Genomic DNA, 22913 nt, shown 5'->3' with positions numbered 1-22913 from the left:
AATAAAATAAAATAAAATAAAATAAAATAAAATAAAATAAAATAAAAAAGCAAGAAGAGGCAATGAGAAATGGAGTCTTTATAAGGCCCAGGATGACCCGTGGGGAGAAGCAGGCAGGACTGTGCCCCAGTGCACGTGGGGGTGCTGATGATCGCGACAGTGTACAGCTCTCCCAAACCGGCAGGTACAGCTGAGGATACAGAGTGCAGGGATGTGGGCATGGAGAGGAGGGAGGGCTCTTTGCTCCCCTCTGCAGCAGCCAAGGGACTAGAAGGAGCTTTGTGTGCACCTGAGTGGGGAAGCGGACACGGAGTAGGCCAGCAGGCAGTTATTTGATCAGAAATCAAGTTAGAACAATGAAGGCCTTTCTCTAGTCTAAAAATCCCAAAGGTGATTTGGGGCTCTCAGGGACCAGCAAGGAGAGGCAAGGACCCATCGCCCTGCCCTGCAGAGACAGTGCAGAAGCAAGATCTCTGGGCTCGGACTCTGAAAGTCTGGGTTCCAGCCCTGCCTTTGCCTTACATCAGGCCATGACTCTGAGCAAACCACTCAGCTGCTCCCAATCCTGGGTTTCTCTTCTCCTACTGGGGTGATGTGAGGTTCACGTGAAGTAACACACATGAGGGTGATCTTTCTCCAGTGACAAGAAAATAAGTTACTTATTAATCATGTCCTTTGCCTCTGAGAGTTGGCCTCTGCCTATGATCCAGAATTTTTCCAGGCCACTGAGGTCCATTTTGTTCTGAAAAAAGAGCCTAACATTCCATGGGCCTACTATAAATATGATCAGATATTCGCTGTGTTCTATGGACCATCCCCAGTGCAGAATCCAAATAGCAAAGGCTTTGGGGGCCCTTTATTTTATGGCCTTTTGCTTCCCAAGCATCTGGCTCTTTTTCTGCTCTGTTGTCAGCATTTGGGATCACCAACCCCGTGCCTTCCAGGCTGAATTCAGCCTCCCTCTTCTTTGGACCCCTGTAGGTCAGCCACCGTGCTGTACAACTGCAGGATAGCTGTGCCCATTGTTGTCTACATGAATCATGCCCACTGGATTTGGGCAGTATGCAGCCTGCACAACTGAACCTGGCAGCCCTTCCTGAGATTTCTGCACATCAGTTCAAGTATTTCCCCTCTGTGTTTAGTCCACCAGAATGGGAGGGCCTTGTGCAGATATACAAGGTCCCTTCATCCTGCCCCCACAGTGCCTAGGATGCAGGAGACCCAGAGTATGAGTGAGTGAGCAAGCAAGCAAGAAAGTAAATACACTAGCAAAGGGACAAACCAACTTATGGCCTATACATTTAAGTCAGCTAACAGATTTATACTGAGCACCTGGTATGTGCCTGACACCGTGTTAGGCCCTGAGGATACAGAAGGCACCGAGACAGACAGGATTCCTGAGCTCCAGCAACTTCCAGTTTATCTGCCATTATAACGCCTGGCGGAGCCCAAACTAGTGTGAGGTCGATCATGTGAGTGCAGGGTTGGATCCTGTCTTTATAATTTTTATATTTTGTTCATGGTGGATCTTTTTGCATTAATGTCTATTTTTTTAAATACTGCATTAAAATCTTCATCTTAATTCGTGAGTTTTTTGGAGGCTGCTTAAGTTTTGTGCCCGGAAGGCAGATGCCTCACTTCCGTCACCCTAGTCTTGGCCCTGGCCCGAAATGAGATGGAGGAGAATCATTTGACCATCTACATGAATGTCTTGCCCAAGAAATAGCTGATGTGGTTCCCATAGACGTGCATACCTCATGAGGGTCCATCTGGCTATTTCCCATACGTCTGAGTGACCGTGGGGAATGCTGGGTTTGACCAGTGTAACAGTGTCACAGCTAGAGGCTCATGTGGGTATTCTTGAGCTATGGGTTCTGACCTCTCTGCAGGATAGACATTCAGTGTTCGTCCACCTGCATTTCCCGTGGGGATTTTTCTACAGAAGCTGGGCTTTATTTCTGCCCACTTGCCGCAGCAGCCTTCCTTCCCTGTGAGTGTGGGGCAGGCAGAGGTGTCTGATTCCTTCACGGGGTGCCCCTCTCCCCATTAACTGCTCCTGTTTGTGGCCCCGGGAGGTGCTTTGCTATGCTCCACGCTCCATGTCTTGGCTGAGGCGTGCTGCCCCCGACCCCCAACTTCCCAGGTGGAAAATCTTGGTTTTAATGGTCCGGGTTGACCAGAATGGAGCTCAAACACAGCACATGAGTTTGTTGGGGGTCTTGCTTTTGCATTGAGGATGAGAGGAGGGGTCCTCTTGTGCGGGATGAGTTGAAGGGGAAAGCGATGACAAACGGGGAACAGATGCAGATCTGATGCTATAGGACGGTGTTGGGGAGAAAATCTTGGATGGGTGTAAATAAGCAAGGTAACCCAGGTGACAGTGAGATTGAGGGCATTGTTAGGAAAGGGTCAGCCCTCGAGAGCGGTGCCTTTCTTATCAAAAGAGCATTCCCCATTATTCACAAACTCCAGGGCCCGTGGTCACACAGCTCTGGGGACCCCCAGAAGACCCTCAAAGAGACACTCCCACCTCTCCCAGCTTGGGATAATTAGCCTTCACCTCCTGTGTCTTCCCTGTGTGCCCTTCCTAGAGCTGGCCTTCTCTAGTCCAGCCTGATTGTGTCCGTCCCTAACACAGCCCCACGGCTCCCCACTGCCCTCAGATGGAGGCCTGACCCCCCATCTCTCCACCATGCCGTCCTTGCTCCCTGCGTACTGTCTCAGTGTCAAGCTAACTGCCATCCCCTGCCTCTCCGTGACCTGCCCCCCTCTTCACAAATCCTCCGCCCCTGTGCACTCTCAGCTCCCAGTATGTTCCCCACCCTCAGAGCCCTCATCTGCTGACCAGTCTGGCTTCCCTGCCAGACCAAAAAACTTCCTCCTGGGCAGGGACTGTGTGTTTCCACTTCAGTAATGCTGGCAACAACATAAGTCTGGACACCAAATTGCAGAGCAAGGCATGCAGTCACTCCTGTCAGCAAGCTACATGCCCTGACACTGAAGTGACTTGGTCCTAAAAATCACCTCTGCCAGGCCTGGGCCGGCGTCCGGTCCCCTGAGCACACACGGGCATCTGAGGCTTTTCTACCTAGCGTCCTCTCTTGTCCTGCAGGTGCTCGACGTGTCTGGGGCCGACATGTTGGCCAAGTCGATCGCCAACTGCCAGGTAGAACTTCTGGAAAACTGTGGGCACTCAGTGGTGATGGAGAGGCCCAGGAAGACGGCCAAGCTCATCGTCGACTTCTTAGCTTCTGTGCACAGCACAGGCAACACCAAGAAGCTGGACTGAGGCCCCGCCTGCAGCCTGCACTCGCACACAGCATCCACCCCCATCTCCAGAATCGGACACGGCCACCATTTCTCAGGGATCCTGCCCCAGACGCAGTCAGAGTGCCGGCGTCCCTGAGGAGGCCAGTCCCGTGTCCCCGGTCTCAACAGATCCACAGAGCTTTGGGGGCCACGAGGAAATCTCCAAGATATTTTTCACAATATAGAAACTCACATGGGAAAAAATTAAGAAAACCTAGCCATGAAATCTACCCAGAAGTCTTCAAGTCGTGTCGCAAAGCGGCTGCCCTGGGACCATAATCACCGAGGCCATTTTCTTTAAAACATCCTTCACAGACTGAGACTCGAGGTTTTTCTGCTGCTTCGATGTTCTCCCCTGCATGGTCAGTGGCTGTTTTAGGAGCATTAGTCTCCATCTGCTGAGCCCTTCTTGTTTATGTCTAGTTTAAGTTTTATGTAGAGGCCCTATGTGAATGCAAGTCCGTCAGCTGCAAGACCAGGGAGCAAGATGCAAGCTATAAATGATTTTAGCACATGAGGAGGGGTGCGGTCCCATGTCCGCGGCCCCCCTAGCTGCCAGAGCAGTGGAGAACACGGGTCGGGGGGTCGATGGGCCCCTGCACGTCAGCCCTGTCATGAGGGAGCCCAGAACGGTCGCCGTACAAAGAACAGGGTGGGTTTCCTGGGAATCATTGATTATTTTTTAAAATAGGACTAATGAAGCAATAATGTTCTATAATCAGACTCGGATTCCACACACAAGCACCTCGTTGGGCATCTTTTCTATCTTGCTGTGCTACTGAAGACCTTTGGGTGTAAAATACTAGTTTGTTAATGAATTCTGTGAATTCTGTGAACAGTCATGTGATTGAAAATAAGTCTAAACAGCTGTAAAAGTGACCACAATGACATGAAATAAATTTAATAAATCTAGATCAGCAACATGCAGATGGTTTCTGTTCCTAAGCTCCTATTTAAGTACAACGTTGGCAGATTTCCTGTTAACTTAAAAGAAGCATTTTTTCTTTTCTTTTTTTTTTTAAGATTTTATTTATTTATTTGAGACAGAGAGAATGAGAGAGAGCGAGCACATGAGAGGGGGGAGGGTCAGGGGGAGAAGCAGACTCCCTGCCAAGCAGGGACCCCAATGCGGGACTCGATCCAGGGACTCCAGGATCATGACCTGAGCCGAAGGCAGTCGCTTAACCAACTGAGCCACCCAGGCGCCCCAAGAAGCATTTTTTCAAGTAAGCCTTCTTCTAAGGCACTGGAAGACCTTATTTGGATGAGTTATTAGTTTTCTTTTAAGAAAATCATGTTTGTCATTTTTATTCAGCTGAAATTGTATATCAGAAACAAAAGGCAAGAGTCATGAGACTGTTCCTTTTGACCCTTGTCTGTTGTACTGAGGAGCCCTTAAAATTCCCAGAGCTTCAGGGCGCCTGGGTGACTCGGTTAAGCATCTGACTCTTGATCCCAGCTCAGGTCTTGATCTTGGGGTTGTGAATTTGAGCCGTGCGCTGGGCTTCATGCTGGGCATGGAGCCTACTTAAAAAAAAAAAAAAAAAAATCCTCGGAGCTTGAATCCACCGAATCTTTTTACAGAATCTGCAGCCAAGTAGTTCTGGAAATAAAGTGAGATAAATTTTATAGTTTAAATTAAAAACTATAGTTATCGTTTAAACTTTATATTTTAATTTATCAGAGAAGAACAGAACACAGGTCTTAAAAACAAGAAGATTTGAAAATGTGATGTCTCATACGGGCAGGCTGCAGCTAACGCAGTGTTCAGAGGGAACGTTAGAGGCCTCAGTACATGTATTAGCAAAGAAGAGGGGTGGCTGGCTGGCTCAGTCGGTGGAGCGTGCAACTCTTGATCTCGGGGTTGTGAGTTTGAGCCCCACGTTGGGTGTAAAGACTACTTAAAAATAAAATCTTCTTTTTTAAAGAGTCTATTTATTAGAGAAAGAGCACACAAGCAGGGGGAGCAGGAGAGGGAGAAGCAGACTCCCCGCTTCCCGTGAGCAGGGAGACCAATGTGGGGCTCGATCCCAGGACCCCAGGATCATGACCTGACCTAAAGGCAGATGCTTAACCAACTGAGCCACCCAAGTGCCCCTTAAAAATAAAATCTTAAAAAAAAAAAAAAAAAGAAAAATCATAAATCAAAAATAAACCTAGAAAAAAATAGAAGGAAATAATACAGGTGAGAGCAAAAATCAATGGCATGGAGAAAAGAGTAGATACTAGACACACTGCTTGTTCCAGTCTTTCATGTTTCTCAAGAATTCTGAGTTTGATGCGGTCCTGGGGATGGGGGTCAGTCTGGGTGGGTTTGGGTGATGAGGGACGGTGCCCAGGGTAGCTGAAGACGCCTCCAGCCTGGGGTAAGTCCTGCAAATTGGAAAGCGTACTAGGTGCAGGAATTGTTACGCCCTGGGTGAACGGCAGCTAAGGATCGTATCCACGGTCGCTGCTGTATTGCGCCCACACCGGCCCATCCAGGCATTGGTGTGGGCTGCCCGTCCCACCAGGAGGACAGTGGGCGGGGTCTGCAGCGGCGGGATGCAGACCCCGCCTCCTCTGCTGTCACGCGAAATGCTGATTTTAGCTCCCTCATTTACTTCCCAAGCCCTGGATATATCGATCTCAGGACAATCATTAATTGGTTCGTGAAATAAACATTGTTCTAAAATGATGGATGCAAATTTTAACATCCGCATGTACCAGCCTTCTGCTTTGGGGACTTCCTGTCTTAGATCAAGAAGTCTTTTATTAAAAGTGGCAGTTCACTGGATCTGTTCCAAAAATGTTTGCTGAAATACTCTTTGGCCAGGTTTGGGATTTTGTTTTTGTTTTTAACTCTTAGTCTGTCTCTGTCTCTCCTCCACTCCACCTTCACCCCATCTGTTTCATCAGTTTATCTGTCTCCTATCCATCTGTCTGTCTCTTTTACCCATGCCCACAGGCACACAGAGACACACCCTCCCTGACAGGTGGGAGCCTGGCTCTTCTGATCCTTCATTTTGTATGTCTTCAACACCACTCCTTGAACCGTGCAGACTGGGCTTTCTCACCAGCCGCTTCTCTCTCCCCCCGCCAAAGTTGGATGATGTTCATACAACCCCTCCATCCCTGAAAGGAGGCAAAAAAGTAGAGAGGGGGTGGGAGTGGTCACAGATGGGGCAGTGGAGATGTGCTCACATTACCTGCTGAAGTCGGGGCCAGCTACCCTGGGGCTCTGGACTGGAGGTCACCAGCAAGTGGGCCTGTGGTTTCCTGTGATGGGATGAAAGTCTTGCATGACCATCACTAGCCTAGTCAGGGACAGGATATCAGATGGCTCCTTTTAGCAACAGGAAGGCCCTTCTCCCTTGGCTCCTAGAGGAACTTTTCCTTCATGGCTTGCTGGATCTTTGGTCTCTCTACCCTCCAGGCAATGACTAGGAACTTTAGGGCACACCTAGGGGGTGTCCAAGCTCCAGCAGGGGATGGAAAGAGAAGGAAGGATTCTTAGGGGCAACTATTAACATGAGTATAGGTCTACAATCCCTAACCAAGCCTCCAAGAGCCAGATGTGATTCCGAATTCAGAAAGTTTCCCATTTTAGAAAGGTATTAGGGGGTGTGCACCACAGATTATGTAACATCCCCAGTGGGGCTGGGGCTGCCTTATATGATCAAATGCATTGACATTTCTGCTGTGCGATGTATGAATAGCCACAGTAAATGGGACAAAATCTATAAAAATCTTCATCTCTGTTCAGATTAAGCGTTGGGTGCCACATGAAGAAAGATTTGGTTTCCATGTTTTTCTTGGATTTCAGAATTGCAGATAAGGGATGGCAGGCCTCCACTCCCTGTTTCCTCTCTCCTGCCTTGGAGTTGGGGGTTGGGGGGAGAGTTGGGGGGCAGGAGGGGGCACCTTGAGGAAGAGTCTGTTCTTCCAAGTGGGAAGAGAGGCATACAGATGGGTGTAGTCCATGGCTCCCTCTTGTGACTATTAGGAGCAAGTCTTGATTTTTGTGTGACAATTTTTTACTTGACAATTATTAAATTATACAAATAGTGCCCTGTCACTTTAAAACAAATCAAACAAGATGATGTTTAAAAATTATGCTTATACATACATATGCATCAACAGAGAGGCCCCTACAGCTGGCTTATTGCTGTGTGCATGTGTATGTTTGTGTGTGTTTTACATAAATGGGGTCATGCTGGGCATTACTGTTGCCCACCCCTCACCCCTTGCTTGCTCTTTTCACTTACGTCTATGTCTTGGGCCTCTTATAGGTCAGAACCCACAGATCCCCCAGGTTCCTATAACAGAGATGCAGAGGCCTCCAGAGGAGGGGCGGGGGTACAGTGAGGGTGGACTTCTTTGTAGGAACCTGCTGAATCCCTCAGAAAGGATCTCTGAATTTTGAGAAAGGTTCTTGGGCCCCTCCAGAAACAGGCTGCTTAATTACAGGGTTGTTATCCCCTCCTCAAATTCTCCCTTCCTAGGGTCTTAGAGCCTTTTTTTAGGGGAGAAGTTTCTAAGGTCACTTGTAAGGAAAGCTTCCTCCATCATTTAAATACATTTCATAAATGCTGGATGAAACAAAGTTAAATAGCCTGGCTCCCACTCCAGCCCCCAACACAAGCAGAGACTGGGAAGAAGCAAAAACATCCTCAGAAGGCAGCCAGGGATGAGGCCGGGCAGGGGCTGAAGCAGGGACCAGGCCAATGTGCTACTCCCCTGGATCATTTTGGGCAGGAGCTTCTGGTCTTTTTTACCATTGACTGGTGAGCTGCCCCCCAGAGTCCTTGCCTGCAGCACGTGCTGCTAATGTCCCCTTCCCAGATCCCTGTTACTGACTGCTGCCCGCCCCCACACACCTGCTGTGAAGACTGGCTGCTGAGGAAACACACCTGCCCTTCTCCCAGAGAACCACCCTCCGACAGCAGGAGATGCCTGAGAGGTGGTGCCCCATCCTCTTCCTCTCACCTCCTGGGGTTGCCAGACAAAACACAGGATGCCCAGCTAAATTTAATTTCAGACAATGAACACTTTCTTAGCATAAGGATATCCTATTCACTGTTTATCTGAAACTCAAACTGGGCAACTGTATTTGCTAAATCTGGCAATCCTACAGCTGGCAGTCAATGACTGGGGGTGGGAGGGTGGGGCGGGTATGATGAAGGCTTGGCCCCCTTGCCTGCAAGGCTGGAAGATTGCTGGTGTCATTTATGTCCAGGGCTCTGTGTGGGATCAGCCTGAGGCTGGGCTTCAGCTGAACCCACATCTTTGCTTAGCTCCTTCCCCGGCCCATCCTGCTTTCCTCCTCCCTTGCAGGTTTCCCATGAGAGCTGCCCCCAGTCAATTACTTCCATGAGGATCCCTGTCTCAGGCTCAGCCTCTGGGGACTCAAAAACATGCCTACTTTTCAATTTCCTGTTTGGAGAGGATACTCAGGGTTGCCTCAAAGAGCAACTTCTGGCCTTGTCATCCATCCCATGGGTTCTGGGACTTCTCGCCACCTTAGACAAAGAATTTACCCTCTCTAAACTCCTTTTTTTTTTCATCTGTGAAAGGCAATAATGTGACATTGCAGGGTAGCTGGGATAATGTGAGCAAGTGCTCTGGCACTTGGCAAGTCTCTCTAAATGGAAACAACAGCCGTCATTCCATAGCTTTTAGCTTCTGGTCATTTTCACTCCCTTTGTCCTATCTTCTCAATCTTCTTACATGAGTGGATATGATTCCCATGAGTCTGATGGAGATTTGTGGCTGTAATCCTACTTGGACCTCTCTCTTGCCCTTTCTTCCCAAGCGAAAGCACCTCAGTTTTAGCAAAAGCCATTTGGCACCAGTTCACAAGGGGGTCGGGGGGAAGCTCAACACAGCAGTGGGGAGGAAGTGTGGACTCAACTCTTTCTTGGCTGCCATAGCTTCCAGGACCATAAAATACTCGCCGATCTGCCCCAGCAGCTTTGCTCTGAAATGTCAGAAACACAGTGTCTGGAATGGCCATCTTGAGCCAAATGACTCCACCAATGCAATGCTGGGCAACTTTTATGAAAACTGAGGCAGGTTTGTGTGTTATGTTTTAGAGTGATGTTAAGATATATTCTTAAGAGGGGCGCCTGGGTGGCTCAGTCGTTAAGCATCTGCCTTCAGCTCAGGTCATGATCCCAGGTCCAGGGATCAAGCCCCGCATCAAGCCCCACATGGGGCTCCCCTCTCAGCGGGGAGTCTGCTTCTCCCTCTCCCTCTGCCTGCTGCTCCCCCCCCCTTCTGCTTGCTCTCTCTCTGTCAAATAAATAAAATCTTAAAAAAAAAAAAAAAAAAAGAAATATTGTTAAGAAGGGAAAGTGCCCCTACCGTATCTCTGGAAGGACACTTAAGAAACTCCTACCCGTGGATGCCCCTGGGGAGAAAGGCTGGCTGGATAAGGGGTAGGAGGGAGACTTACTTTACATTGTTTATCCCTTTATACTATCTGAAATGTAGGCCACATGCCAACAGTATCTATTAAGAAAATAGATACAATTTAACTAAAAAACTACTGTCATGATCATTCAAAGGTATCTCTTTTATTCTAAACTCTGAATTAATGAGGCAACACAGAAAATTCAGGCAGCTTGGAAGGCACTTCATTTTCAGGGTTTGGTGCAGAAAAGTGAAAATTATCCAAGTTCTTTGAAGTCTAAAATACATGAGCTGCTCTGGTTTTTCTGGGCTGCAGCCTGGCAGGATGGGTTTGCCAGGTGGCTGGTTTTGGGAACCCTCTCCCACTACAGAGTGTTTCCTGAGCCAGATACTTTACACCAACTATTTTTTCCTCACAACTCTGAGGTAGATGCTACTAATCTCTCCAGGTGACAGATGAGGAGGATGAATAAGTGGCAGAGGATGTATCTGGAGTGAGTTTTGGCAGTTTCTGAAATCCAACCACTTTTAAGAAAGAAAATGCCACTGTCTGTGGGGTCTGTGTTGATTTCCTCTACCTCTCCCCCAATCTGGAACAAGTCCTGTCTCCTCTGAGGAGAGAAGGAAGGGAAGCAGAGCTGCAGAACCGGAGAACATGACTATAGCCAAGGACTGAAGTTGCAGGAAACAGCAGGAAGTGGAATTTTGAGAAAAGACATGAGAAGGTCCCAGCTGACTCCGTGCATGCCTGTGCACGGCAACATCTGCCCCAACCCAGGCCGAATCAGCACACCCATCTATGAACTACTGCATTCCCTAACTGTGTGTTGAGTGCCAGGCACTGGAGTGCAATGGTGAGCCAACACAGACAAGGCCCCCATGCTCATGGGGCTTACACTCCAGTTTTGGCAGCCCCAGCCCCTCTCCCATACACACCCCTGACGGATGCCACACAACTGGTGGTAGTATGGTGCAGGATGGAGAGCACCATCTAGAGTCAGACCGCCTGCTCCACCACTTACAACTGTGTGATCTTGGGCAAGTAACAGCCTCTTGGGCCTCAGTCTCCACCCCTGTAAGATGGGGGTGATCATAGTAATAGCTACCTTAGGATTGTGTGAGTTCCACGAGATAACATACGAAAAAATTTTTTTCATGGCGCCTGGCCCAAAGAAAGTACTTGATAAATATTAGCTGCTGTTATTACCACTACTACTACTACTACTATTATTAAACACAAACACTACCTGTTTCACGAATACAGGGCCGTATCTTCTTGCCCTCCGCTGAGTTCCCAGTACCTAGCACATAATTGGGACTTAGCATTAGTAAATGCATAGATGAAACCTGGCTTACATTTGAAGATACGCCATTCTGGATCTTATGTCAACCCAGATAGATAACCTACTATGTGCTGGGAGCCACAAGGGGCATTAAGAGTGGCTCCCGTCCTTGGGGTGCTTGACAGAAGATGCTCAGCAGAAGAGATGCTAGATATAAAGTTGAATGAATGAACGCATGCATAAATGAATGACTATGAAAGCGAGCTCCTGTGCCGAATAAACACGTCCGGAGCCCCGTACCCCATACACACATTCGCTCACAGAGCTTTCTGTGGAGTGGGCACCAGGGGGCACTGAGCTCGGCCAGTCTCAGCTCCTGATCAGGATTCACGCCCAGGTTCTTAGGCGGAGGCCGCGCGGTGACGTCATATCCGCCCCTAGACGTCACGCTTCCGGGGGGGGTGAAACAGATAGGAGCCAAACGTAAGTAACCCCGGAGTTTTCTGGGCCCGGGGTCTGGCCTTTGCGGGGGAACGCCAAGCTTTGGCGGATTCTTGCAGTGAACAGGAGTCAGGGAGGCGCCAGGTTAGTGCGACCGAAAGCAGGTAAGCGGAAGCCCATAACAGAGCGGCTTTTGCCGGGAGTGAGCTCAGTCGGCCACGCTGGTGACGCATGGCCTGCGCGCCAGGTGCGCATGCGCAAGGTGGGAGTTACGGCGGGCGGCGCGCGGCCGTCTGAGGCACCAATCCTTTCCGGCCCAGGACGCCGCGGGCGGCCGGCGAGGCCCGGACGCGCACCTCCCCGGGCACCTGTACTACGGGGTCTCGGTAGCACATGGTGGGTGCGAGGAGTGAGCGGGACCACGTGTGCAGAGCGCATGCGCCCGGCGCCAGGTGGGCGCTAAGTAAATGGGGGACGTTAGTCAAAAAAAAGTTGAGAACAACAATAGTAGGGGACTGGGCTTTTTTTTTTTTTAATGATTGATTTGTCCCAGAACTTACATGTTGAATGTATACTGTGTGCACTTTTAGATTCCTAGGAAACAGTGAACAAGATAGAACCCCGTTTCTTGCAGAGTGTACATTCTGTTGTGGTGGGGGAGGGAAGTACAAATAGAGAATAAATGAATTACGTAGTTGTGTTAGAAGGTGGTAAGTGCTATGGGGAAAAACTAGAACAGGGGCATGGAGGGGCTGCCGTATTAGATAGAACAGCCACCGGACCAAATCGAGGGGTGAGAGTTGATCAAAGCCATGAAGCTACCTGGAGGAAGAATATTCCCAACATGCGGAAAAGCTAGGAGCGAGGCGCAGAGACGGGAGGGAAACGGTGTGTGAGGAAGAGCTAGGAGGAGTCTGGTGAGGGAGTTGAGCAAGGGAGCATGGTCAGAGCTGTTGGAGGCAGCGGTACAATTCAGGTAAGGCCTTGCAGGGCTGGTAGGTCCTTTGTGTTTACTCTGAATAAAACGGAACCATTGCAAGGTTTTGAGCAGAGGAGTGGCGGGGCCTTGAATAGGTTTTAACTGGCTCGCTCTGGCTGCTGTAGAGACTAGATTGGGGGGTGGCGGGTGGGGAGCAGGTGGAAGCAGGGACACCTATTACTAATAGGTCACTTAATGAGCATCCCTGCAGCCATTACAAAGGCTGGCTTTAAAGATGATAACAAGAGCTAGGGAAGTGCTTCCATTGTTGTGGTGAGCCTGGCAGATTTGCCAGGCTGTACGAAGGGTACCCAGGCATCCTCTCCTTTAATCTCGGGACAGCCTGCAGAGGGCAATACTGTCACTGCCTCTGAGGCTGAGGCCTATGTGGCGGTGACTGCTCAGTAAACACTTGATCCTTAAGTCTTGTTTGGTAAAATATACCTAACATAAAATTTACCATTTTTAAGGGTACAGCCTATTGATGTAAAGTATATATATATTTTTTAATCTTTTTTTTTTAAGATTTTATTTATTTATTTCAGAGAGAGAGAACGAGAGAGAGCACATGAGAGGGGGGAGGGGCAGAGGGCGAAGCAGACTCCCTGCCGAGCAGGGAGCCCGACGCGGGACTCAATCCAGGGACTCCAGGATCATGACCTGAGCCGAAGGCAGTCGCTTAACCAACTGAGCCACCCAGGTGCCCCAGATGTAAAGTATATTAACACTGTTATGAAACCATTATCACTATCCATTTCCAGAATACTCCCTAAGTCTTCATTGTTATTGGCGTCCTGAGCCCCAGGCACAATCTCATTCCCCTAGCTCAAGCAGCCAGCTCCATCAAGGCTGATGGTAACTCTTAAAAAACACCTATCATGTGCCAGACAATGAATGAAGTGATTGAGGGTCCTATTCTCCCTGCCCTTCTAGTCAGGGACAACTGTAATGATCGGGAAAGAATCATCAGGTGATTATTTCTGCAGTCTTGAACATATAGGCCTAATACTTCTCACCATTCAGTAAGTGTTTATTGAATACATACTCTGTGCCAGACACAGGAACTATTCGTGTTTTTAAGTGGATGCTTGGATGTAGCTCCTTGACCCTAACTTCTCATTTTCTCTGAGGGCATCATCTAGGAGTGCTTGGAACTGGACCTGACGCAGAGGTTTTTGTAAATGCCAGTTTATAGCTATGTGACCTTGGCTAATTCCCTTTCCTTGGTTGGACCTCAGTTTTCTGGTTCCTTTAGTGGGGAACCAGATATTGAACAAATAGTATTAACAAGTGACTCTAATTTAGAACAATGTGTTCAAAAGGCTTTCTTGAAGAGACTTGATCTCAGGGTTGTGAGTTCAAGCTACACAGTGGGTGTAGAGCTTACTTTAAAAAAAAAATCAAAATGGGTTAAATTCTCATTTAAAAAATGGGAAAAAAGTGAAAAATAGCTTGTACCTTGCTAATTTGTAGCCCTCTTGATTTTTCATTTCTAGATGTGGTCAGCTTTGGAAAAGATGCCAGCTCCAGCCACCACATATGAAAGAATAGTTTACAAAAATCCCTCTGAGCACCATTATATGAAAGTCTGCCTGTGAGTTCTCCTAAGTTCTATTTGTGATTATATTTTTATGAATCTGAATAGTATGAAATTTGATACTTTTTTTTCTTTTTAATGTTTTTATAGAGAATTTCAAGATCATGGGGTTGGACTGAATGCTGCACAGTTCAAACAGCTGCTTATTTCAGCCTTGAAGGACCTCTTTGGGGAGGTATGAATCACTTGGTAGATTGAACACTCCTAAGATCTTTGTAATACATACTAAAACAATGCTTTTCCAAATAATGATTTTAAAACTTTAAAAACATATTTGAAATTGCAGAAGCAGACTTTCAGAAATGATGAATTTTGGGTAGGTTTGTTCTAATATGCCTTCTATTTGACAAAGAACTTGTTAGACAAATGTTTTAGTGCCGTGCTACTCCCAGTATGGTCCAGACTGGCAACCTGCAAACAGTTTTTTGGGTTTTTTGTTTTGTTTTGTTTTGTTTTCTAAGATTTTATCTATTTAGAGAGTGTGTGCGAACAAGGGGAGGGGCAGAGGGAGAGGGAAAGAGAACCCCAAGCAGACCCCACATTGAGCGCAGAGTCCAACCAGGGCTCAGCCTCAGGACCTGAGATCACAACCCAACCCAAAATCAAGAGTCAGATGCATAACTGCCTGAGCCACCCAGGCACCCCGTGCAGACAGTTTTTTTGCCCATTGTGAAGATTTACACCACAATCAGCACACTACTTCCTTTACTAAAAAAGTCCCCGTAATCAAAAATTGAGATGAGCTATCAGAAGAGCTTGCAATGCAATGCTTGATCTTGGGATTGTGAATTAGAGCCCCATGTTGGTGTAGAGATTACCAAAAGTAAATAAATAAATAAACTTTAAAAAAACTGAGCTGAACTAAACAATGTACTTAGGGATATTGTTGATTTGCATTGTGTTACAGCCTCTTATTTTATCACAGACCACATTGAGTAGTCCTATTTTAGCATTTACTTGAAAATAAGTAGAATTTTGAGAGAGAACAAAGACGATTCAGGAAATTATTTCCTGATTCATATGTTTTATCAAGTCAAAATCTGGTAAGCATCTCATTAAAATTAAAAACATATACTCCACAGCAGACTCCGTTAAGAGGATGAAAAGACAAATTACAGACTGGGGGAAACTAGTTGCAAACCACATATCTAAAATATAAAAAGAACTCTCAGGCATCTGTGTGGCTCAGTCGGTTAGGCGTCTGCCTTGGGCTCAGGTCATGATCCCAGGGTCCTGGGATTGAGTCCTGCATTGGGCTCCCTGCTCAGTGGGAGTCTGCTTCTCCCTCTGCTTCCCCGTGTGCATGGTCGCACACTCTCTCTCTCAAAAATAAATAAATAGGGCGCCTGGGTGGCTCAGTTGGTTAAGCGACTGCCTTCGGCTCAGGTCATGATCCTGGAGTCCCGAGATCGCGTCCCGCATCAGGCTCCCTGCTCAGCGGGGGGTCTGCTTCTCCCTCTGCCCTCTGACCTCTTCCCTCCCGTGCTCTCTGTCTCTCATTCTCTCTCTCTCAAATAAATAAATAAAATCTTAAAAAATAATAATAAAAAATAAATAAATAATCTTTTAAAAAATAAAAAGAACTCTAAAAACTCAATAATAAAGAAAACCAAACTTTTCAACTTGAAAATGTGTAAAAGACACAAATAGACATTTCACTAAAAATGATGTACTGTTGACAAAGAAGCACATGAATGAAGAGATGTTCAACATTATTAGCCATTGGGGAAATGCACATTAAAAACACAATAAGCTCCAAAAAAGAACAACAACAAAACAATGGGTGTGGGCGCCTGGCTGGCTCAATTGGTGGAGCATGCGACTCTTGATCTTTTGACTCTTGACTCTTGGTTGTGAGCTCGAGCCCCATGCCGGGTGTCAAGATTATTTAAAAATAAAATCTTTAAAAAATAAGTAAATAGGGTGCCTGGGTGGCTCAGTCATTGGGCGTCTGCCTTTGGCTCGGGTCATGATCCCAGGGTCCTGGGGTCGAACCCCACGTTGCGCTCCCTGCTCCGCGGGAGGCCTGCTTCTCCCTCTCCCACTCCCCCTGCTTGTGTTCCTGCTCTCACTATGTCTCTCTCTGTCAAATAAATAAATAAAATCTTTAAAAAAAAAAAAATAAGTAAATAAAAAATAAAAACACAGTGAGCTATCACTACACACGTAACAGAACAACCGAAAATAAAAAAAAAAATAGTGATAATACTAAGTGCTGGTGAGGATGTGGAGAAACTGGATCATTCATTCATTGCTAATGGAAATGCAAAATGGGACAGTCACGGGCGCCTGGATGGCTCAGTCGTTGGGCGTATGCCTTTGGCTCAAGTCATGATCACAGGGTCCTGGGATCGAGCCCCGCATGGGGCTCCCTGCTCAGTGGGAAGCCTGCTTCTCCCACTGCTCCTGGTTGTGTTTCCTCTCTCTCTCTATCTCTGTGTCTCAAATAAATAAATAAAATCTTAAAAAAAAAAAAATGGTACAGCCACTTTGGAATACCATTTGACAGTTTCTAAAAACAACTAAACATGCATCTGCTATACTACCCAGCAGTTAACACACCTAGGCATTTGTCCCAGAGAAGTAAAATTTTTTTTTTTTTAATATGTTGGGTACTTATTTTTTTTTTTTAAGATTTTGTTTATTTGACAGAGAGAGACACAGCGAGAGAGGGAACACAAGCGGGGGAGTGGGAGAGGGAGAAGCAGGCTTCCCGCTGAGCGGGGAGCCCCATGTGGGGCTCGATCCCAGGACCCCGGGATCATGACCTGAGCCGAAGGCAGACGCTTAATGACTGAGCCACCCAGGTGCCCCGAGAAGTAAAAACTTAATGTTCATACAAAACTTGTATGTGAGTGTTCATAGCAGCTTTATTTGTAAGAGCCCAAAAGCAGAAATCAACCAGATGTCCTTCAGTGAGTGAGTACTTAAACATTCATGATATATTGATACCATAGCATATAGTCAATAATAAAAAGGAACAAACTATAGATACACATAAAAACTTAACTGAATCTCCAGAGAATTATGCTAAGTGAAAAAGCTAATCCCAAAAGGTAACATTTTGGGTAATCCCATTTGTATCATGCTCCTGAAATAATGTAATTATATAATCTGGAGAAAGGTTCGTGGTTAGGGATTGGGAGGAGGAGAGCGCCCTGTGGCGATGGTGTAATTCTATCTTGATGATGGTAGTGGTTGCATGAAACTACCTATGTGGTAAGATTGCATCGAAGTATGCACACACACACCACACGCGCGCGCACGCACGGACAAATAGGAGTACGTATATAACTGGTAAAATCTGAATAAACTGGTTTATCAATTTTAGGTTTTTGGTTTTGATATTGTATTACTGGGGGAGGCTTCATGAAGGGTGCATAGAACCTTCTTGTAAATTTCATTGTAACCTCCTGTGATTCTAATTTTTCAAAATAAAAAGTTTAAGAAAAAAGTGTGTACCTTCTCCGTCGGGTATAAAACCTGGTTCCAGAATGATGGGTATTATGAAAGAGGAAGTGTATGGTTTCTATATGTGAAACAGCATAGAAAGCAATTGAGCTTAATTTTGGGGATCAGGGATGGAACTTTTTCTTTTTTAACCCTGAGATCGAAAGTCTCTTGCTCTACTAACTGAGCCAGCCAGGCGCCCCCAGGGATGGAACAATTTAAACAAAGACTTGAAGGATGAAGAGTCATTAGCAATATGAAGAGTTACAGGAAGAACATTCTAGACAGTAAATAAGCAGTCCCAGTACTACAGCACCACTAAATAAAATACTGCTTTTTTGGAGGAGAAAAGCAGTTGACACGATTAGTTATTAGACTTTAAGAATAGTGATGATAGGGGGGCCTGGGTGGCTCAGTTGGTTAAGCGTCTGCCTTCAGCTTGGGTCATGATCCCAGAATCTGGGGATGGAGCCCTGTGTTGGGCTCCCTGCTCAGCAGGGAGTCTGCTTCTCCCTCTGCCCCTCCCCCTGCTTGTGCACTCTCTCTCTCTCTCTCTCTCTCTCTCTCTAGCTTGCTCTCTCTCAAATAAATAAAATCTTAAAAAAAAGGATAGTCCTGATAGGGGCACCCTGTTGCCTCAGTCATTGGAGCATGCAACTCTTGATCTCAGGGTTGTGAGTTCGGGCCCCACGTTGGGTGTAGAGATTACTTTAAAAAAAAAAAAAAAGAATAGGGGCGCCTGGGTGGCTCAGTCGTTAAGCGTCTGCCTTCGGCTCAGGTCATGATCCAAGGTCCTGGGATCGAGCCCCGCATCGAGCCCCGCATCGGGCTCCCTGGCATCGGGCTCCCTGCTCGGCGGGAAGCCTGCTTCTCCCTCTCCCACTCCCCCTGCTTGTGTTCCCTCTCTCGCTGTGTCTCTCTGTCAAATAAATAAAATCTTTAAAAATAAATAAATAAAAAGAAAATAAAAAGAAAAAAGAATAGTGATAATAATAGTCTGCTAATAGTATTTTTCCATACCTAGGTTGATGCAGCATTACCCTTGGACATCCTAACTTACGAAGAGAAGACCCTGTCAGCCATCTTGAGGATATGTAGCAGGTACGACAGAGGCCCCTTTGTAGTATAACAGCAGAGAGGTGGTTGGAGAAATAGAACAAAAATGCTCTTCTCTAAGAAGGGGCTTGGCATTGTGAGCTCTGAGTAGTTTTTGGAAGTTTAAACTGGGAAAGATACGACCTTTTATCCACCAGGAGCTTAGACTATACAGAGCAAAACTCATGATTTGCTTACAGCTGTAGTGTTTCCCAATTGGTGGCCATGGTTGCAAACTCAAAAATGTGTATTTTAGAAACATTCCTAATTGAGGTTCATTTTATTCTCTGCTATGACATAATGTGCTTTTACTTTTAAAGTTTTCTCATTTAGTGCTCTCTTTGGCAGCACATCTACTCAAGTTTTCTCATTTAAATTAGGTTTTCTGGACCTAATTTAACTATCTGGCCCATCACAAAAGTACTAGGGAGATGTCACAGAGACAAATCTTTATGCATTCATTCTTGATCTCTCTACAGTGGTCTTGTCAAATTGTGGAGCTCTTTGACTCTGTTAGGATCCTATAAAGGCAAGAAATGTGCCTTCAGAGTGATTCAGGTAAAGACCGTTCCTTCACATATTCCAAACAAGGCTGAGTAGGGGTCAAGCAGCTTTTTCTTTTTTTTTTTTTTTTTTTAAGATTTATTTATGAGAGGGAGCGAGCGAGTGTTCGGGGCGGGGGGAGGGGCTGAGGGAGAGGAGAGGGAAAGAATCTCAAGCAGACTCCATGCTGAGCAAGGAGCCCAACACAGGACTCAATCCCATGACCCCAAGGTTATGACCTGAGCCAAAATCAAGAGTCAGACACCCAACCGACTGAGCCACCCAGGTACCCCTCAAACTGCTTTTTAGTACATGTCCCATTTTTTGCTTGCATAAATCTAGTGTGGTTAACACTATCCACTGGGGGCAGTAGGGAGGAATAAGGACTACATTGCTTCTGGAAATGTGAGAGAAAGCACTTAGATTTTAGATTGTATGGGAGATGTTTAGGGATGAAACTTGGAACTCTTGTGGAAAAGTCTTAACTTTTCATTTGTTGCTTAATGCCTGGTGCCTTAAATATTAGAACACTCTTTCTAAACCTCCTGTGATCACTTGTGTATCTGAGGCTACCTCTAAGGATGCTCTTTAAGATGCCATTGCATCAGCTTCGCTTACCCGAGAAAACTAGGCATGTTTCCACACACCCTGTGTTTCAGTGCAGTCTTCTCCCCAGATTTCTTTAACTGTTTTCTTTCTCTTACAGGTTTCTCCATTTCTCCTTGCCTTATCTGGGAATAGCAGGGAACTAGTATTGGATTGAACAGTCTTCAATTGCAGAAACATCCTTCTGCTCTCAAAAGCATGTTTTGGTGACAATATGCTGTCTGAAGACTGAAGCAGTCTAAAAGCTCTGATTGCAGAAGATGTTCCCCATAATTTCCCGCCATCATCTGTGGTCGGGTGGGCTTCAGAGGAGAATCCTCCTGAGCCAGCCAGTGGTGAGCAGGCAGCACAGTGAGCAGATGCACACCAGAGTTGGAGACCGCGCTGAACTCAGCAGGGCCTTCACACAGAGGGACGTGGCTGCCTTCTCAGAATTAACGGGGGATGTCAATCCTTTGCATTTAAATGAAGATTTTGCAAAAAACACCAAGTTTGGAAAGACAGTTGTGCATGGAGTTTTGGTCAATGGACTTATTTCGGCTCTCCTGGGAACTAAAATGCCAGGGCCAGGCTGTGTATTACTTTCACAGGAAATTAGCTTTCCAGCCCCTTTATATGCTGGAGAAGTTGTTGTAGCTTCCGCAGAGGTGAAAAGGCTAAAGCGGTTCATTGCTGTTATTGCAGTGTCATGTTTTGTAAGAGAAAGTAAAAAGACTGTTATGGAAGGCTGGGTTAAAGTTATGGTCCCAGAAACTCCCCAGTCCTGCAATGTGTTTAAAGATGCACATTCAAGTGCCAGTGGTACTGTTCTTGAAGAGCCTCTGAGGAAAAAGGAACGCTGCTCTTCACCGAGGGATGGCCTGTACACCTAGAAGCCCAGGTTGGGGGAGGGTCGCAGGTAGAGGGGTGTCCAAAGGTCCACTGTCCAATTTGGCTTTATGCTTCACACAGACCTGAGTATATTCCTCCTCTGTCTAGATTTTTAAAACTGAAGAAATACCAAGAAAGTTACTTAGCTAAAGGTTCTTTTAGGATTTCACATCTAGTCAGATTTGCATTTGAATAACAGAAGCCTGCCTCTGTCTGTGCAGAGTAAGTTTGTCACTGAATTTATAACTAGCCTTTAATTACTGAAGGCAACAACAGAATTCAGGTCATCTTTGAACACCTACCTTCTACCAGTCAGGGTACTTAGATCCTGTCCTTCAGCAGTTTCTGAGTCAGAGTTTATTGTAATTTGTTACTGTTTACACCACAGTGGCACCTTGTTCCATCTTCAGTGGCATTTGCTTTTCACATGGCTTTCCTGTGATTGGAGAAGGGCTTATGTGCACGTTTGGACTCATTTATGTAAACTCTCTCAATCTCAGGTATACAACAGGGATAACAACACCTACCACACAGGACTGTTGGAGATGCTAGATACAAATAGCTAAGCACGAAGTCCAACCGGTCATCCATTCTCCCCTGTGAATGAGGTTAGAGGTTTTCCCGAGTTTAAAGCAAACTAGCCCACAATTAAAACAGGTAATAGACTTCATTTTTCAGGATGTCAATCAATCTAAACCTGGAATAGAATTGGAATGCAAAATTTCTATTTTAGTAATCCAGATTATTTTCTCCCTCCCTTGAAAACACTGTGGATTCTCCCCTTTACAAATAATATATGCTTATTGTAAAGATTTATAAATAAAAAGTATAAGGAACCCTGTGGAGGCCAAGTTCTTAAGAGTTGAGGGATATTGAAAATCAGTATTGAAAAAAAAAGGATACTGAAGAGGAAATGCGTCTAATGCGTTTGTACTGGTCATCCCAACACAGCCAACACTTTTAAGATAATCTATAACAGAACATCCATCTCTGCTCTGTGGCTTTAGATGGTGGTTCTGATTACAACTAGATGCTTTGATCAGGAAGATAGATCAAGTGTCATTGGTGGGATCAACCCCCATTTCCCGGGAAAAGGTTTTTCCTCCTGGTGGATCAGTAACTAGATTTTTTTTTTTTTTAAACATCAAAGAGATAAGCAGATTACTAGGAAAAAAATCATTCTGGGCACTAGAGGGCAATGATGTGTATAAATAATATTTTTAAACTGTTGAATATTGTACCACCATACCCTAGTCAGATGGTGAGATGAAAATACTAAAATCAACATGAGAAGCAAGGATGCCCTCCTGAGTTTCAGAAGGGGCTGCTCTGGGGGCTCAGATGCACATGAAGAAGACTTATTCATAGGGGAAGGCTACACAAGCTAAAACTTTGATACAACATTGGAAAAACAAACTTGGAGCACAAAATATAAACTCAGAGCCAAGACTGCCTCTTCCTGTAGAACTCATTCTCTGGGACTAGTAGCACTCTTGAAGTGGGGGTCCATAAGTGGAGTGTAATGTGATTATTAATACTAGTAGCTACCATTTTTGCACTGTCTATGAGCCAATCCCCCCCCTTTTTAAAAGATTTTATTTTTGAGAGAGAGTGCGAGTCGGGGAGGGGCAGAGGGAGAGAAAATCTCAAACAGGCTGTGCACTGAGCACAGAGCCTGATGCAGGGCTTGATCTCATAATCCTGAGATCATGACCTGAGCTGAAGCGGAAACCAAGAGTCAGACACTTAACCAACTGAGCCATCTAGGCACCCCATTTTCTTTTTTTTTTAATTGAAGATTTTATTTATTTTTTAAATTTTATTTATTTGACAGCACAAGTAGGCAGAGCGGCAGGAAGAGGGAGAAGCAGGCTTCCCGCTGAGCAGAGAGCCCGATGCAGGGCTGGATCCCAGGACCCTCATGGGTCCTCATGACTGAGCCACCCCAGCGATCCTAAGATTTTATTTTTAAGTACTCTACACCCAGTGTGGGGCTCAAACTTATAACCCCAAGATCAAGAGTCACATGCTCCACCAACTGAGCCAGCCAGGCGCCCCAATGAGCCAGTTTTCTACATTCACTCCAATCTTTGAGAACGTTGTGAATTAAAGTTAATGTCCCATTTTATAGGCAAGGAAATAGACTGATGCTGTGTGCCATTTCTAGGCCACAATCAATTTCTAGGGTGGCTTTTAGTTGTATATGACCTTCTTATAAACCCTGGGCAAAATTCCTCTGTGACATGATAGCAAATCCCAGGGTCTTGGGATCGAGCCCCAAATTGGGCTCCCTGCTCATTGGGAAGCCTGCTTCTCCCTCTCACACTCCCCCTGCTTGTGTTCCCTC

General features: G+C 46.1%; 3 protein-coding genes across 7 annotated transcripts in view; all 3 read left to right on the top strand.

Annotated features, from left to right (window-relative positions):
- ABHD6 (abhydrolase domain containing 6, acylglycerol lipase) overlaps window positions 1–4230 on the top strand; it is a 51374-nt gene extending 47144 nt beyond the window's left edge. For 2 of the 3 annotated variants that reach the window (XM_034996720.1, XM_034996722.1), the window contains one exon: window positions 3113–4230. In XM_034996720.1, the coding sequence (XP_034852611.1) occupies window positions 3113–3289 (177 nt within the window). In that variant the 3' untranslated portion in view covers window positions 3290–4230. The remainder of the gene's footprint in view (window positions 1–3112) is intronic. The other variant, XM_034996721.1, reaches the window with a different exon arrangement.
- A 7218-nt stretch (window positions 4231–11448) lies between these two features.
- RPP14 (ribonuclease P/MRP subunit p14) lies at window positions 11449–20166 on the top strand. 3 transcript variants are annotated; one of them, XM_034996932.1, is made up of 6 exons: window positions 11449–11468; window positions 13902–13999; window positions 14093–14177; window positions 18477–18553; window positions 19027–19105; window positions 19797–20166. In XM_034996932.1, exons 2-6 carry the CDS (start codon window positions 13902–13904, stop codon window positions 19851–19853), a joined length of 396 nt encoding a protein of 131 aa, XP_034852823.1. In that variant the 5' UTR covers window positions 11449–11468; the 3' UTR covers window positions 19854–20166. The 3 variants fall into 3 exon arrangements, with proteins under 3 accessions (XP_034852823.1, XP_034852822.1, XP_034852821.1); XM_034996931.1 differs by lacking the exon at window positions 11449–11468 and adding an exon at window positions 11701–11878; XM_034996930.1 differs by lacking the exon at window positions 11449–11468 and adding an exon at window positions 11715–11822.
- Window positions 19841–21407, top strand: HTD2 (hydroxyacyl-thioester dehydratase type 2). The gene has a single exon (XM_034996929.1). The coding sequence runs from the start codon at window positions 19957–19959 to the stop codon at window positions 20566–20568; it is 612 nt and encodes a 203-aa protein (XP_034852820.1). The 5' UTR covers window positions 19841–19956; the 3' UTR covers window positions 20569–21407.
- The last annotated feature ends 1506 nt before the right edge of the window (window positions 21408–22913 follow it).

The sequence above is a fragment of the Mirounga leonina genome, unplaced genomic scaffold (assembly GCF_011800145.1).
Source record: "Mirounga leonina isolate KUSES-001 unplaced genomic scaffold, KU_Mleo_1.0 Mir_94, whole genome shotgun sequence".
Taxonomy (NCBI): Eukaryota; Metazoa; Chordata; class Mammalia; order Carnivora; family Phocidae; genus Mirounga; species Mirounga leonina.
Note: the sequence above shows the minus strand (reverse complement) of the source record. Positions and strands in the feature narration are given on the sequence as shown.

Excerpts from the sequence above, each read along its gene's own strand:
- RPP14 (XM_034996930.1), top strand. Across the intron at positions 18,554-19,026 it reads ATCTTGAGGATATGTAGCAG|TGGTCTTGTCAAATTGTGGA; the intron begins GTACGACAGAGG and ends ATCTCTCTACAG. Across the intron at positions 19,106-19,796 it reads GTGCCTTCAGAGTGATTCAG|GTTTCTCCATTTCTCCTTGC; the intron begins GTAAAGACCGTT and ends TTTCTCTTACAG.
- HTD2 (XM_034996929.1), top strand. The coding sequence starts at position 19,957 with ATGTTCCCCATAATTTCCCGCCATCATCTGTGGTCGGGTGGGCTTCAG.